Source organism: Zonotrichia albicollis, chromosome 5 (assembly GCF_047830755.1).
Source record: "Zonotrichia albicollis isolate bZonAlb1 chromosome 5, bZonAlb1.hap1, whole genome shotgun sequence".
Taxonomy (NCBI): domain Eukaryota; kingdom Metazoa; phylum Chordata; class Aves; order Passeriformes; family Passerellidae; genus Zonotrichia; species Zonotrichia albicollis.
Genome location: NC_133823.1, coordinates 24,871,596 through 24,886,395, shown reverse-complemented (window position 1 = coordinate 24,886,395; position 14,800 = coordinate 24,871,596). Strand labels below are relative to the sequence as shown.

The following is a 14,800-nucleotide window of genomic DNA, read 5'->3' as shown; positions in this document are numbered from 1 at the left end:
AGAAATAAGACATTGCAGTGCCCGACTCTGTAATGGTATTTGGAACCTGTATATCATCATGCCTTTAAAAGCTTTCCAAAACACATTCCAGGCTAGAGATTGAGATAAATCCTTGCAGCTTACAGGTACAGTAGTTGGCAGTTTTCAGCCATTCAAAGTAAATAGAAGGTTGATTCTTTACCAAAGAAGTACCTCCATCAGGTATAGAATCCTTGTGTGCCTCCTCCAGTTCCAGTAACTGCTGAATGCTCAGGAACATAGCAGTGGAGCCATCTGCTTGTCAGTTTGGGTGATCCTAACAGGACCTAGCATCACAGAGATTTATTCCTATAAAATAAGGATGATGCTTTTGATGCTTCCTTAGGGTATGACTTTCATCTCATGGTAATGATTTTATCCTTAATGGAGTTGATCACAGGTTCTGAGTGGCCAATTCCTATTTAGTTGGTAATGGAGGGCAGGAAAGAGAGGAGGATCTATATTTTAGACTTCAACCATTTTCTGATAGACCCAAAGAATTAAATAAAACTTTGACAATAGTAAATTTCTGCACAAGTAATTACAGCAGAAGGTTACAGAGGATGGAGACAAGAAGAAGAAGAATAATAATGGAAGTGATGAAATCAGTATAAAAGACTAATTTGGTAACATTTAGACACAATGTGGCAGTCAGCATCCCTGGATCATAGCACAAGTGAACAGCAAAATCATTTTTACATATTTAACACAAACTTTATTGTCAAGTCAAAATTTCATATATAAAACATACAAAATGTAGGTCTCACAATACAGATAAGTAGGTTAATAAGAGTCCATCTTGCCCCAATGATCTGGTTTGTTTTCCCTTCGCTAGAGAAGCAGAAAAGTGCGCAGTCCATTGCTTCCTATTTTAAAAAAGTGCAATTAGACAACGTCAGACAGGTATATTGAAAAATGATGCAAAATTCAAAGTTACTCACTAAACCATAATTGGCTGAGCTGCAGAAACTTTTAAGGAGTTTAAGAGAAACCCTTGATTGTGTGCTCTACAAACACAAGATCAGTAACTTCGGTTGCAGTGACCTAAGAAGTCAAGATTGTTGTGAAAACGTGGTTTTTCTTGGCCCAAAGAATATATGGTATAAAAACCACATGCTAAGAAACAAAGAATATTTCTTGCCAAGTCAACAGCACTCTGAAGATAGAAATATCAACACCTCAGAAAAGGGCTGGTTTAGGAATGACAGAATGAAAACTTTGAGACTGAGAAGTTTCACAGTAGATTAGTTTGTGATCCATTCCTTTTCCCTTTTTTTTCCAATACATTAGCTTCCCTTTCCTATTAAAAAAATCCACACCAAAACGCCAAAGTCGAACATCAGCAGCTTAGCAGGTTGTGGGGAAACATCTGGTTTTCCATCTTTGTACTCATATTCCAGCTTTCCCAGCTGTGAGAAGTAGAAACTCCAAGACAGCAAAGATGGAAGCAGCTGATGGTTTTTAACCTGAAGCAATTTTCTTTTGTATATGCAGATCCTGGCTGTAGGCACTGTAAGGACAGCTTACAACAGAGCATCTTTACTGGGTTTTGCAGTCAGGGGCTTTATCTCTGCCTGGAGTCCCAAAGAAGTGCCTCAGATGTTCTTCTGTGGACTCTCTGCCCTCAGGTCGTGCATCTGTACAGAAGACAAGAACATTAAAGCCTTTCTTAGTTAGACAAGCAGCAGGAGTACAGTGATTTAATCTTGATTAGTGTTTTGTCTGTCAGCTATGAAAGCTTCCCTCTGGGGAGCTTTGTGTTGTGAGGAAAGCTGTGCTGTTACCAAGTGGCCATCACAAAACCAAATAATGAGTCATGTTCTTTCTGGAAGCCTGCTACTAATACCTCAAAAGCTGGCTACTCTTCAACATGTCTGCTGGGGCCTTCTGAAAGCTGTGAGAAGCATGAGGGCAGAAGGTCACTAAAAGTCATCAGGCCAGATACAAGAAATCTGAAGTGATGCTGAGGAACAGAAGTTCTCATCAAAACAGCTATTACTGCAGCTGGGACCAGGCAGAGTAGCAAATGCAACATCAAAGGCTAAAGTCTACCATCTTGAAAAACTTCAGAAAAAAGCTAACCAGTTAACTTTATATAGTTTTACCAGAAATCTGTGCTTAAGCAAAGTTAAAAAAGCAAAACATTTTAGAGCACCTGTTATCTAATAACAATATTTTGCTGATTCACTTCTAAAAGTCACTCATCAACACTTCCACTGTAGAAAAGGAAAAAAGGTTTGTATATTCTTCAGCAGGCGAAGGATTCATTTTGGTATTTTGATTGTCTAGAGCATACAGAAGCTTCACAGCTCAGATGGTCTGCTTTTCAACAGTCATAGGACAAACCATTCAGGAACACTGTTACCATGCAAGTTTCAGATCTCAGGCCATCCCTTACATTTTGCATCTTCAAATCTTATAGGACACTACCACTGTGTTACGTACCTGTTAGCACACCCAAGTTGGAATTATCAAAGAAATTTGTCGGACGAGTCGGATTTAGAGGTTTTGGTAGGTCCTGAGTCACTGTTTCCTGAGAAACAGTTTCCTTGCAGGGTGAAGGTGTTTGCTCTTTAAAGAAGTATGACACTGCCTTCTTAGGAGACTTTGGTATTGTCTCTCGAGTAGTTTCTCTTGAGGATTTTTCTCTCCATTTTAGTGCTCTTTCTTTCCATTTCCTGACTTCTTCTTTCAGTTGAAGTTCTTCACTGCAAAGAAAAGAACCCCAGCATTCAATTAAGAAAAGTTTAAAGCAATTTCTTTAAGAAAAAATTCCTGAAGAACAGAGAGTTCCTGTATTTTCAGATGATGTGTGACAGACATAGCAGTATAATAGTTGTGTATCTTGATTTCAGAGGATTTTTTTTAAACTGAAATTCCTTCCAATGTACAATTCAAGTGTAGCTTCCATAATTTAAAAGATTCTTAAGAAAGTAAGCAATTTAAAGTTCAAAAGGCCTCTATGGCTTTATAAGCCATAAAACACTAGCTTTAAATAAAAGTTCATGATGTGAAATCTAAAATCAAGGGTTACTCATTTCTATAGGTCTCCCAGAAACATACACTAATGATGTACATAAATACATAAATGTACATAAATGATTTGACATGCTGCTAGTCAGCTGTCCGCTTACCTCAACAGAAGGTCATTTTGTTTCTTCAGCTGCAAGTTCTCTTTCTGTAGCTTGGCTTGTTCAGATTTTAGAACAAGTATTTGTGTGCTCTGCACAATACCACTGCCACCACCACAGGTAAGGGGTTTTTGGGGTTGCTGAGGATCTGCTTCTTTCAGCACTAGAAAATAGATTTATACAAATGTGTGTGCATAATTTGGAGAGTGCTTAAAATCAAACCAATACATTTTTTAGCCTATTCCTTTTTGTGGTCTTATATGTCAAACTTCACGGGGTTACAAGTGCCATTCCAACAGTTACTCTTTTTTCCACAAAAAATACACCTCCCACTATTCACACCGCAGGGAGATAATAAGAAACATGACAAATTCTTCACTGGGCCATTTAGAGGTAAACTAGTTATTGTTCCAGGTATGTCACAGCTTTGATTAGAACTAGGTATTCATATGTCAAGGAGAAAGTGGCAACATGAGCTACCACCGCTGCAGCTTATCCCTCCACAAGAGCAAACATGGCTGGAGAAAAACACAAGAACTGCTGTGATTGTAATGCAGTTCATATGCAGCTGATGGAATCTACTTTCCATCTCATCTTCCAATGCACCCAGTTCTCCTCATACCCTTTGAGTACAAGGCCTGCATCTCAATCTCATCTTGAAAGATTTAGCCTCAAAACTCAGAGTTTAACATGAAAGAGTCCCTTCTATTTATCTTGAATTTACCAGTAACATCTTGCTCTTGGTATGCTCTCCTCAGTTCTTCTTTCAGCTTTGTTAACTGCTGTTCTTGGTGTTCTGCAAGGGCTTCATAATTAGCAAGTCTATATGAAGCAGAAAGGGAGGGGGGAAAAAAATCACAGAAAACCTCAGTTTAATAATTATTACAGTTTCAGCTGAATTCCAATGAGCTATCAAATACAAGACACAGCCATGTTTTACAAGAAAAACTACATAAACCTGGTTGTCAGTTAGAATTTGGATAAAGTGCACCCAAAAGCTGCACTAATTATTTTTGGTGTATCCTTCTCTCTAATGAAGTAGAGAGTGCTTTCAGTTATTGCTTTCCCCTTGCCTTCTTTTGTGAGAACAGTTATTTCATATATGGCTGAACACAGTTGATTGAGAAATTTTGGTGGGTGTATAGGGAAGAAGTTTTGTAAGCAACCCAAAGTGTGTAGAGATTTTACTTTCTCTAACCACTATAAAAACTTACAACACCTCAAGCTGAATGCTAACTACTTATTATGTAGGAAAAGAGCAAAGCAGAAGCTAAGAATGAAGTAGTTGAGAATTGTAAGATAAAATTTGAACTTACTTCCTTTCAAAGGAGTTGGATTGTTTCATTCTTTCCAGATCACATTTTACCAATTGTGTTTTGAGATGGTCAATTTCTTCTTTGTACAGCTCAGCACCTTCATCTAATTTTGCCTGAAAATAAAATATCTAGTACAAATAAGGGCTTTTTACTTAGCAATGAAATTAAGGGATGTTTACCTTGTATCTTTACTATAGATCTGCTAGATTTTGCAGGACAAGACCAGGAGCAGGAAGTTATTTTCCACTAAGGTGGCTCACATTACCAACTAGCACTATAGTAGCAGTTGGTGTCCCACACTGGTGTATTACATTCTACCATATTTTAGGAAGTTTTGCTGACTTCTGTGCAGATATAAATCTGTGAATTCTAAATTAGCATGCAAATGTTGAGTAAATAGATCATGCTTCAGTTTAAAAGTTTTAAGATGTTTCAAGTGCTTCAGAAATGCATCACATACAAGTGACACATTTAGTTTATAGTATTGTAATATGGATTCTAAATGTTGCCACTGATGGTTGCACTGGTAGAATGTGAAACTGGCTGCCAAACAAGCAAGTGGAATTTACTCTAGGAATGCCATACAGAATAAATACATTGACTGGAGATATGGAGAGCTATGTTTCATCTACAACTGTTGTCAAGCCTGCTTTGTGTCTTTAATCAGAGGAGAAAGAGAAGAGTGAAGTATTTTGCTCATACCTGAAGACTCTGTTTCTCTGTTAAGGCAGTCCTGAGGCAATTATCCATCTCATTCAGTTTGGCTTGCAGTTGGGTGAGCTCACTTGTCTTTGTTCTTATTCTCATCTGTGCTTGTAACTTGCTTATCCTGTCATCTCTCTCTTTGATACTTTCTCCCACTTCATTTATTACATTTTCTAACTTCTGAATTTTTACTTCCATAGCCTATTGAGATACATCAGTCAGTTATGAGCAGTAACAGTAACAGCACATGGTCATATTCTTAGCAAGAACTAGTAAAAACCCAAACCACACAAAAAAAATCCCAACACTACAGGCTCTATAGCAACTCCTCATGTCCAAGTCACTGTTTTATGTCACCTTTTAATAGTCTAGAACACTCAAGCCTAAGAAAAGAAAAAGTGTTTTGGAGAGGGGTAACTGTGGCATAAAGAAATGAATTCTCAATTCTTGTGATTAAATAGAGAATTCTTCTCCAGCTTCATGTATAGTGAATACCATATACTTACAGGAAGCATCAACAGTATCACCCTATTAAAGTCAATACTTCCAAAGCAAATAAAAGCTTTCATATCAATTTCTAAACTCAACATCTATTTGTGTACAGAAATCAGGCCATTAAAATAATCAAGTTACAGGCAAGAGCTCAAAATTCCACTTTGGAAATAAAAGAGCTACTGAAATAAAGTGTACTCTATTTGTATTGTGGTGGCATAGATTTACAGTTGCCATCAATCCTTATTTTCAGTTTGGAGTACTCTCCCTTAGAAAGCAAGCATTAAAGAAGCTTTCCTTAGAAGCAAGTACTGGTACCTTTTTATCTTGTTCTGCAGCCTTTAATTTATTATGAAGCCTATAATTTTCTTCTTCTAATGCCAGACTGGCAGAGCCACCAGGGGCCAGTTTTTCTTTTAGAGTGTTTAGATCCTGAAGCAACTTTTCATTTTTCTCTTTTCTCTGTTTTAATTCAACATCAGCATTTTTACTATAATCAGCAGTTCTGGCATCCAGTTCTGAAGAAATTTCAAGGAGCATCTGAAAATCAGAAGCATTACACAGAATATTTTTTTAATCTGCTAGAAATATGGCAAGTGAAGAAACAGGAAGTACCTTAGTCTGCATTATTATCACATTCTTGTTTCAGTGCCCCATTTGACAATGCTTGCTGTCAGAAACAGTATCATTATCACTCAAAGAACAGTTTAATTTACAAAAGAACAGGAGGAAGGAAGGGGCACAAGACACGATGATAGTGTATTGCAGGTTTACAAGTATTTCTGCATTAACTCAAACTCTAATATTAAAGAAACAAAATGAACTATAATGGGAAGACTTCTTGAAAGTCAGCCAGAGAAAACCTAATTATTCAGAGATTTTTCTTATTAGAATGTATTCACTGACTAAAGGAAATGAAACCTGCACATTGGACTATTCTAGAAACCCACATGTTTAACATGTCAGATAAATAAAAACTTCACAATTGTCAGGAAATGACAGTGTTTACTAGATTTTTGTTTGTTAAAAGCTTTGATCTACATAATATTAGGGTAGGGAATTCTTGTGAAAACCTTGCCAACACTGCAAAATCCTAAAAGTGTCAAGACAGACTATTGACTCTACAGAAGAAACTTAGAAAAATAGGCTAAACTTAAGATTTAATCAGAAAGATGAAATCTTGTGAAATCCTGTTCATAGTGCACTAAATCTTGAAAAATGCTCTCCAAATTTCCAAAAGAGGCCAGCGGTAAGCATGAGAAAGAAAGGAGTGCAAATATAAATTTGACTGAGTCAAAAATGGCTATAGTAGTTTTGATAAAGTTTGGCAAGAAAAGCAACATTTTTCAGAATTCAGAGTAATAAAGCCCCAAATAAACAACCCTATTCCCATTTATTAACTAGAAAGTCTTTTAGAAAGCAACTTTTCAAGTTAAAAATATCTTTGAAAATCTTTTAAATATTCCTACATTTTACAGTTGAAGTATGAGTAAATGCTGATAATAAATGAATGATGATTGAAGAGCCTTTTCTGTGTTTTGTTTTCAATCATAGGCATTTGCAGTGCTTACACAAAATAGATCTCTGATTCTGTAACATTTAATTTTACCTTCACTTTAGGAGTCCAGAATTGAAAGATTTGCAGGAGTCTTTCATTATCTTTCTTTAGTTCTTCTTTCAATTCCTCTGTATCCCAGTGAGTTTCTGAACAAACTTCCCAGAACTGTATTGTTTCTTTTCTAGCACTTGCTTCCTGGTCTAACTCTGCTTCTATGCAGAGAAGTTCATTTTCCATTTCTGATACATCTTTGAGAATGCTCTTAAAAAAAAGGGAATTAAAATTTAAGTACTGGTTTGATTATCACATGTCTAAATGTACCTTCTGTCCTCTCACTTATCAGTATAGCAGGGAGTCTGTTTTAGCATCTAATTATCATATAAAAGGAGTTTTGCTAGACTTAAAATTACACCCTATTGGGAAAGCAAGAAGACAATCCATGTTCCTGGGACAGGTGGAAAAGGGGGGGGGGAAGTGCTTATTAGTAAAAGTTTATTCCATTGTTTTAGAACAAGTCATCTTGTTATTGAATAGTATGTAATGTAGAGGGAAATTTAGTAAATAACAGTCACAACTATTTTCTAACCTAATAATTTTATTTTCAGCTGCTTTATGAAGCAAAACCTTCTTAGTATAGAACTAGCAGCATAAAAAAAAATCTCTATATTTCACCCCTCCCTTAAAAGAAGTTTTAACAGATAGAGCCAATGCCATTTGATTCCCACCACCACATGACCCCATGCCCTGGAATGGGTTTTTATTGTCAATTTTTTTTCCCCAAATATTACCTCTGCATCCAAACAGAAACTCTGCAGTCCTTCACAGCTGTTTAACTCTTGAGATGATACTTCATTCTGCTTCAAATTAATCTTCCTGAGACACTGAATCTGGGACTGTAGGTGATCTTGTTTTCTCTTTTCCTCCAGCAATTCCATTTCATACTTGTGAACAGTAGTGTGATATTCTCTTCTCTTTGTGCAAACAGCGCTGAAGAGAAGCTGTTGCAGAAGCACAGAATCTATCAGTGAGCCTGTTTTAAAATGGTACCCTGCATCCAGCTAAAATACAGTATTTTATAATTCAATCTACTTACTCTCTGAGTCTCTAAATGTCCAGGATAACTAACACATGACTAAGAAAATCAGGTTCACATGTGCATTATAGTAATGGCATGTAAGCCTTTTAGCTGAGAGCACTTGTCCAGGATGCTATTTGCTGCAGACTCCAAAAAAGCCAAGAAGTCTAAAAGGCCTAGACAGTCTTACACAAATCTAAACTTTGTTTATCAAAGTGTTCTTTGTTACATTTATTTTCTCTTGGAGTTGTGAAAGGTGCAGATGATCTATAAGAATAATATCATTGTGCTGATTTAAAACTTTATTCTAGCAGAGCTCACTAGTTGAATCTTAAACATCTTGAACCATGAAAGTTAAAAGCCAACTATGGAAAAAATTAAACCTACAATGTCTGTGTTAAGTTATAAAATGAGACCCTTTGGAATATTAGTTCAGCTTCCAAGTTAATGGTTATTTGTAGACATCACTGACTCTTAAGAACCTCAGCCCCTCTCTCTAGGCCTGTGCATGTTTCCATGCTCTAACCAAAAAAACCCCCAGCCCTTAATATTTAATGGTAAACAAAAGAAACAGAAAAAACTGTCATTCACTGTACCTCTGCATATGTTAACAGGAATTCTTCCCCAATCACCCTTAACCTTTTTGCTAATAATTTTAGCCCAATGGAGAAACTGATTCCAAACTGGGGAAGGCTGTAAAATCAAACTACCTGGGCAGTTTTGCAGAGTAAGGATGCATCTCCAAGCCATCTTGCATGTCTCTTTCCCCCACAGAGAAAGTCATCTATTATTTGATTTATAGAGTACAGAAAGGAAACTCCATTTTCCAATTAAAATGGAATAATATTAATGAAATAATTCTGTGCAAAGCAGCTGAACTACAGTTAAAAACTAAGTTTGATTTACATTTTCTAAGATTGTAAAGCAATTACTCTTCAGCTTATTTTCTCCAATGTATGGATTATCAAAACCCAAAGCTATAATATATAAAATCCTAGCTGTTACCATTGAGAGTTTATTTAAAAAAACCCCAAACCCAAATCCAAACAATATGAAGCATCCACATATTCAGCATTATAAGTTGGTACCTTCAATTTGGTCAATAATTTCTGGAGACCAGTGTTAATATTCTCATTTTTAGTTTGAAGCATTTTGACTTGTTTACTCTGCTCCAGTGGAAGCTGAGGCAGTATCACAGCTAGCAGTGCTCTCTGACTGTTCAGTTCACTCTTCAGCTTAAGAGACACTGTAGAGAGACATTCATATCTCTTCCCCATGCTTGGGAATTTCTCAAGAAGCTCCTAAATGCAAGAGAAACAGATTAATTTGTTCACAATGAGGAAAAGTGTGATTAGCTATAAACAGAAACATAAAATAAATTACCTGACTCCAGGACTAACCCCTACAGTATGTACTGGTTTTACAACAGGAAAAGTTATTATGATTAAGACTTCAGTTTTGACTTGCCATGGGGATATGACAAAAATACCAATCCAGGCACAAACATAGATAATTACCCAGGCAAAGTGCTTCTGTTTGAGGTTCAACAGCTGAACTGCCAGGTCACAACACACCCCATGCAGTGCTACAGGCTGGGGGAGTAGTGTCTGGAAAGCTTCCCAGCAGGAAAGGAACTGGGAGTGCTGGTCAACAGCTGGCAGAACATGAGCCAGGGTGTTCGCCAGTGGCCCAGAAGGCCAAGGGCATCCTGGCTTGTGTCAGGAATAGTGTGGCCAGCAGGACTACGAAAGGGATCAGCACTAGCAAGGCCACACCTCAAATCCTGTGTTCAGCTCTGGGCCCCTCACTACAAAAAGAACATGGTGGTGCTGGGGAGTGTCCAGAGAAGGGCAATGGAGCTGGGGAAGGGTCTGGAGCACAAGTCCTGTGGAGTGGGTGAGGGAGTTGGAGGTGTTTCAGCCTGGAGAAAAGGAGACTGCAGGAAGACCTTATCATTCTACAACTGCCTGAAAGAAGGGCATAGCCCTCTTTGGGAGTCAGCCTCTTGTCTCCAGTAATATGTGATAAGTTGCACTAAGGGAGGTTTAGACTGGTTATTAGGAAAAATTTCTGAATTGAAAAGGCTGCCAACCTCTGGAACAGGCTGCCCAGGGAAGTGGTGGAATCACCATCCCTGAAGTTACTTCAAACATGTGTACACCTGGCACTAAGGGACATGGTTTGGCAGTGATCATGGCAGCGCTGGTTTAAGGGCTGAAATCTATAACCTAAGAGGTCTCTTCCAACCTAAATGATTCTATGAGCCTGTATGACTAGTTATTTTCGTTGGGGTGGCTGGACAGTAATGAAAGCAAGTGAGATATTCTGTGAGCATTAAGTTGATGTGCAACCACTGAACAACAACAGCAAATCAAATGATCCCATGGTAGGCAGCACCTTAGCAAGACATTCAAACCACTTTATACATAATGCACAAAAGGCTTATGCTTCATGACAAGTGTCATTAAGTTTCTATGTGCATCCTTAAAACAAACAGAAAAATAAGCTTACCTTAATTTTCAATGTTTTGTCTGTCAAGCTGTCATTGGCCACCTGCTCTGCAATATCCACTGGGTTTACCTGAATGGACATATTGTTCAGGTTTCTCTGCTTCATTTGTTCTAAAGCATCTTCCAGTTTTGCCTTTGTTTCAACACACAAAATAAAAACATATTTAAGTACCAGTTGATATGAGAAGTTATGAATAACTCAGGTATGCAAATTGCAACACTCACCATCTCAGAATTTCTTTGTAATTCTGTCTTGAGCTGGTCCCGCTCAGACCTGACATCCTGAAGAAGTTTTTGTAGCTCATCTTTTTCTTGATTAACCAATGAGATTTGTTCTTTAAGTTGTAAAGAGTGATTGGTTCTTTCAGCTAATAACAGGTCCTTCTCACATGAGACACTATTTAATGTCTCAGTTAACTGTTGAATCTACAATGAACAGTGGAGAAAAACGCAAATCACAAGTTGGTGGTTGTGGTCTTTATACACCCTATGAAGTAGTAAAATCAGTTGTATCAAATACAAAAATCACAAATCCTAATCAGTAAAAAATCACACTAGTGGAAAAAAAAGTCTGGTGTTCTAAGCACATAGAAAAAATTTACAAGGAAGAGGAACAGCATGACACCCAAAAAGTTTATGTCAGTCGAATTTGGTTTTCTGTAAACAAGTGGCATCAAAGGAAAAGGCAATCAACCTATGTCTATATCACAAGAAAATTAAAATACATAGAAGATGAGCACAAAAGATGAACAATATATTTCCTCAACTGGAGAGTAATATTTGCTAAACTGAAGCAATCCTCAATTACACTCTTTCATCTACAAAAGAAAAATTTGACAGGTGAAAAGCTGCAAACTAAACAATATGAAAAGCATGAGTAGGCCAGAATTAGGTCCAAGATTTTCAAACATTGTCTGGCATTCAGAAAGTGTGCAAAGAACCAACTAATCAAAACTCAGTTAAGTCCACACTGTATACACAGGGCCTTTTAAAAAGGTGGAAGACATTCAATTTCTGATAATTATATTAAAAATGCACACATATGATAAATTCACATTCATTCTAAAACTGGACCAATCAAACGGGTTACAAGGCTGAGATCAGTAGACAAAGTAATTCCTAAAAATCAATCAAGAAATGTAGGCAAAATCCACTGCCCATGGTTCATGTATGTTTACCAACCATAAAGCTGGTAGGCTGAGAATAAAAATAAGAGTTTGTGCAAACGTTTAGCATACGAGTAATAAAACATCAGAATACAAAGTAGTGACTAAACACAAAAACTCCGCACCTTGTTTGTCAGGCTGTCCTTCAAAGTCTCTGACTGCCTCTGAACCTGTAACAAGTGTTCTTCCCTTTCCTTACAAGTCTCTACCAGGTGCTGAAGCTCATCCTTCTCCTTGCTAAGTGAAGTGATTCTCTCAAGCTGCTCACTCATTGCCCTTTCAGTTTGCTGCTTTTCTGCCACGAGGTCGCCATACTCAGCTGAGACACGAGTCAGCTTTTCAGTGACTTCAGTGAGCTGCAAAGAACAAATCCAAAGCAGGATTGGGATTTGTAATCACCTCTTGCATGGGCAAAAATAACTTGATGCTTTGGAGAAAATACAACCAGTAACATGATATGTTCCTAAGGTTTCTTGTCCCAGCAATGAAGTTTAGATTGAAGAGCGTCGTTGGATCATCATTCAGAAGCAGTGTCTGCACATATGGGTTGTTGTAAATGGATTGTTTTAAGGAAAATAATACCCCCAGTGGTTTCCTGCTACAGTGGTTTCCTGCTACAAAAAATAAAAAAACCCCCCAATTTTGCTTAAGAGCCAATCAAATGTCAGTGCTTCTGTCTCAGTGGAAGGCAAAAGTAAAACGTGGGAAAACACGCAAGACATTGTAAATCCATAAAAATGCCTCCGTTGGTCTATCCATAGTAGACAAGAGACATAACTGAGAGTTAAAAATGAAGCCTACAATCGACACTGGCTTCAGACATTAAAACAAAAAGCAGAGAACCAATTGATAATAGAGTAATAAATTAAAACACGATCTGAGCTGGCCTAAAGTTGCTCAAGGATCTTCAGAAGCACATAGCTAAATGACATTATTGGGATGCATAAAATTTAACACTGAGCAAAAAGAGAGAGTTTAAAGTGCATTGTTGATTCCAAATACTATTCATTCATTTAGCACCAAGACATCTTTAGTTATAAATAAAGGGATTCTTTAGTACATCTACTGGAGCTCTACAAACTGAAGTGTGCAGTAGACATGGACCACCAAATTCAGCAGAACTTGTAATTTTCTTGACAAAACTGCTTCTGACTTTCTGCTGCCCCTCATCAGTTTTCTCCTTCAATGCCCCTCACACCTTCGAGAGGGTGTAAAGCACCAAAGATTCAAAACCCATTTAAGTTCATGCTGTCTACACAGTGCCTTTCAAAAAGGTGGGAATCTGTCTGCTATTAAAGATTACTGTATTAAATATGCACTCAGATGAATTCACATTCATTGCAAAGAAGAACCAATCCAATCAAGGTTACAAATCTGAGACAAGATAAGGATGTTATTGCTAAATATCAGTAAACAAATTTAGACAAAACCTTTCACCCAAGTTCACGTTTGCTTGCCAGCAGAAAAATGATCCTCTGAGAAATAAAACTTAAATAGGATTCAGGTGGAGCAAGACTTTGGCACACCATTGAGAAAACATCAGAATACAAAATAGTGACTAAACACAAAAACTCCGCACCTTGTTTGTCAGGCTGTCCTTCAAAGTCTCTGACTGCCTCTGAACCTGTAACAAGTGTTCTTCCCTTTCCTTACAAGTCTCTACCAGGTGCTGAAGCTCATCCTTCTCCTTGCTAAGTGAAGTGATTCTCTCAAGCTGCTCACTCATTGCCCTTTCAGTTTGCTGCTTTTCTGCCACGAGGTCGCCATACTCAGCTGAGACACGAGTCAGCTTTTCAGTGACTTCAGTGAGCTGCAAAGAACAAATCCAAAGCAGGATTGGGATTTGTAATCACCTCTTGCATGGGCAAAAATAACTTGATGCTTTGGAGAAAATACAACCAGTAACATGATATGTTCCTAAGGTTTCTTGTCCCAGCAATGAAGTTTAGATTGAAGAGTGTTGTTGGATCATCATTCAGAAGCAGTGTCTGTACATATGGGTTGTTGTAAATGGATTGTTTGAGGGAAAATAATACCCCCAGTGGTTTCCTGCTATAGTAAGACAAAAAACAAAAAAAAAAAAAAACACCCACCCCAATTTTGCTTAAGAGCCAATCAAATGTCAGTGCTTCTGTCTCAGTGGAAGGCAGAAGTAAAATGTGGGAAAACATGCAAGACATTGTAAATCCATAAAAATGCCTCAGTTGCTCTATCCATAGTAGACAAGAGACATTCCTATATATCAAAATCAAGCCTACAATCCACACTGGCTTCAGATATGAAATCAAAAAGCAGAGAACCAATTGATAATAGAGTAATAAATTAAAACATGACCTAAGCTCTCCTAAAGTTGCTCACAGATTTCCAGAATGAGATCGCTAAATGACATTATTGGGATGCATAAAATTTAACACTGAGCAAAAAGAGAGAGTTTAAAGTGCATTGTTGATTCCAAATACTATTCATTCATTTAGCACCAAGACATGTTCAGTTACAAATAATGGGTTTCTTTAGTACATCTACTGGAGCTCTACAAACTGAAGTGTGCAGTAGACATTGGGAACCAAATTCAGCAGAACTTGTAATTTTTTTGACAAAACTGCTTCTGACCTTCTGCTGCAGCTCATCAGTTTTCTCCTCCAATGCCCCTTGCACCTTTGAGAGCTGGTTTTCTTTCTCTGAAATACTTCCTTTCAGCTCCACAATCTTCTCCTGATGCTGTGCAAGACATTCACGAGTACATCTCAACTCCTCCTGTATCTCTGAGTTCTTTGGACACAATAAAAGTACATTAACACATTGACACCTGAACCACCCTTCCAAAAAATT

At 37.6% G+C, this 14,800-nt stretch overlaps 1 protein-coding gene and 1 long non-coding RNA gene across 4 annotated transcripts in view; one reads left to right on the top strand and one right to left on the bottom strand.

Annotated features, from left to right (window-relative positions):
- The window catches only part of LOC141729146 (uncharacterized), a 45,309-nt gene that overhangs the window by 18,555 nt on the left and 11,954 nt on the right, over nucleotides 1–14,800 (top strand). The window lies entirely within an intron of this gene.
- CENPE (centromere protein E) overlaps nucleotides 726–14,800 on the bottom strand; it is a 38,060-nt gene continuing 23,985 nt past the window's right edge. For 2 of the 3 annotated variants that reach the window (XM_074541081.1, XM_074541082.1), the window contains 15 exons: nucleotides 14,582–14,740; nucleotides 13,551–13,781; nucleotides 12,097–12,327; nucleotides 11,031–11,231; nucleotides 10,807–10,938; nucleotides 9,384–9,596; nucleotides 8,009–8,218; nucleotides 7,272–7,481; nucleotides 5,981–6,202; nucleotides 5,168–5,371; nucleotides 4,466–4,578; nucleotides 3,874–3,971; nucleotides 3,153–3,312; nucleotides 2,464–2,726; nucleotides 726–1,655 (listed from right to left, as the gene is read on the bottom strand). In XM_074541081.1, coding sequence (XP_074397182.1) covers nucleotides 1,558–1,655; nucleotides 2,464–2,726; nucleotides 3,153–3,312; nucleotides 3,874–3,971; nucleotides 4,466–4,578; nucleotides 5,168–5,371; nucleotides 5,981–6,202; nucleotides 7,272–7,481; nucleotides 8,009–8,218; nucleotides 9,384–9,596; nucleotides 10,807–10,938; nucleotides 11,031–11,231; nucleotides 12,097–12,327; nucleotides 13,551–13,781; nucleotides 14,582–14,740 — 2,745 coding nt within the window. In that variant the 3' untranslated portion in view covers nucleotides 726–1,557. The remainder of the gene's footprint in view (nucleotides 1,656–2,463; nucleotides 2,727–3,152; nucleotides 3,313–3,873; nucleotides 3,972–4,465; nucleotides 4,579–5,167; nucleotides 5,372–5,980; nucleotides 6,203–7,271; nucleotides 7,482–8,008; nucleotides 8,219–9,383; nucleotides 9,597–10,806; nucleotides 10,939–11,030; nucleotides 11,232–12,096; nucleotides 12,328–13,550; nucleotides 13,782–14,581; nucleotides 14,741–14,800) is intronic. The other variant, XM_074541083.1, reaches the window with a different exon arrangement.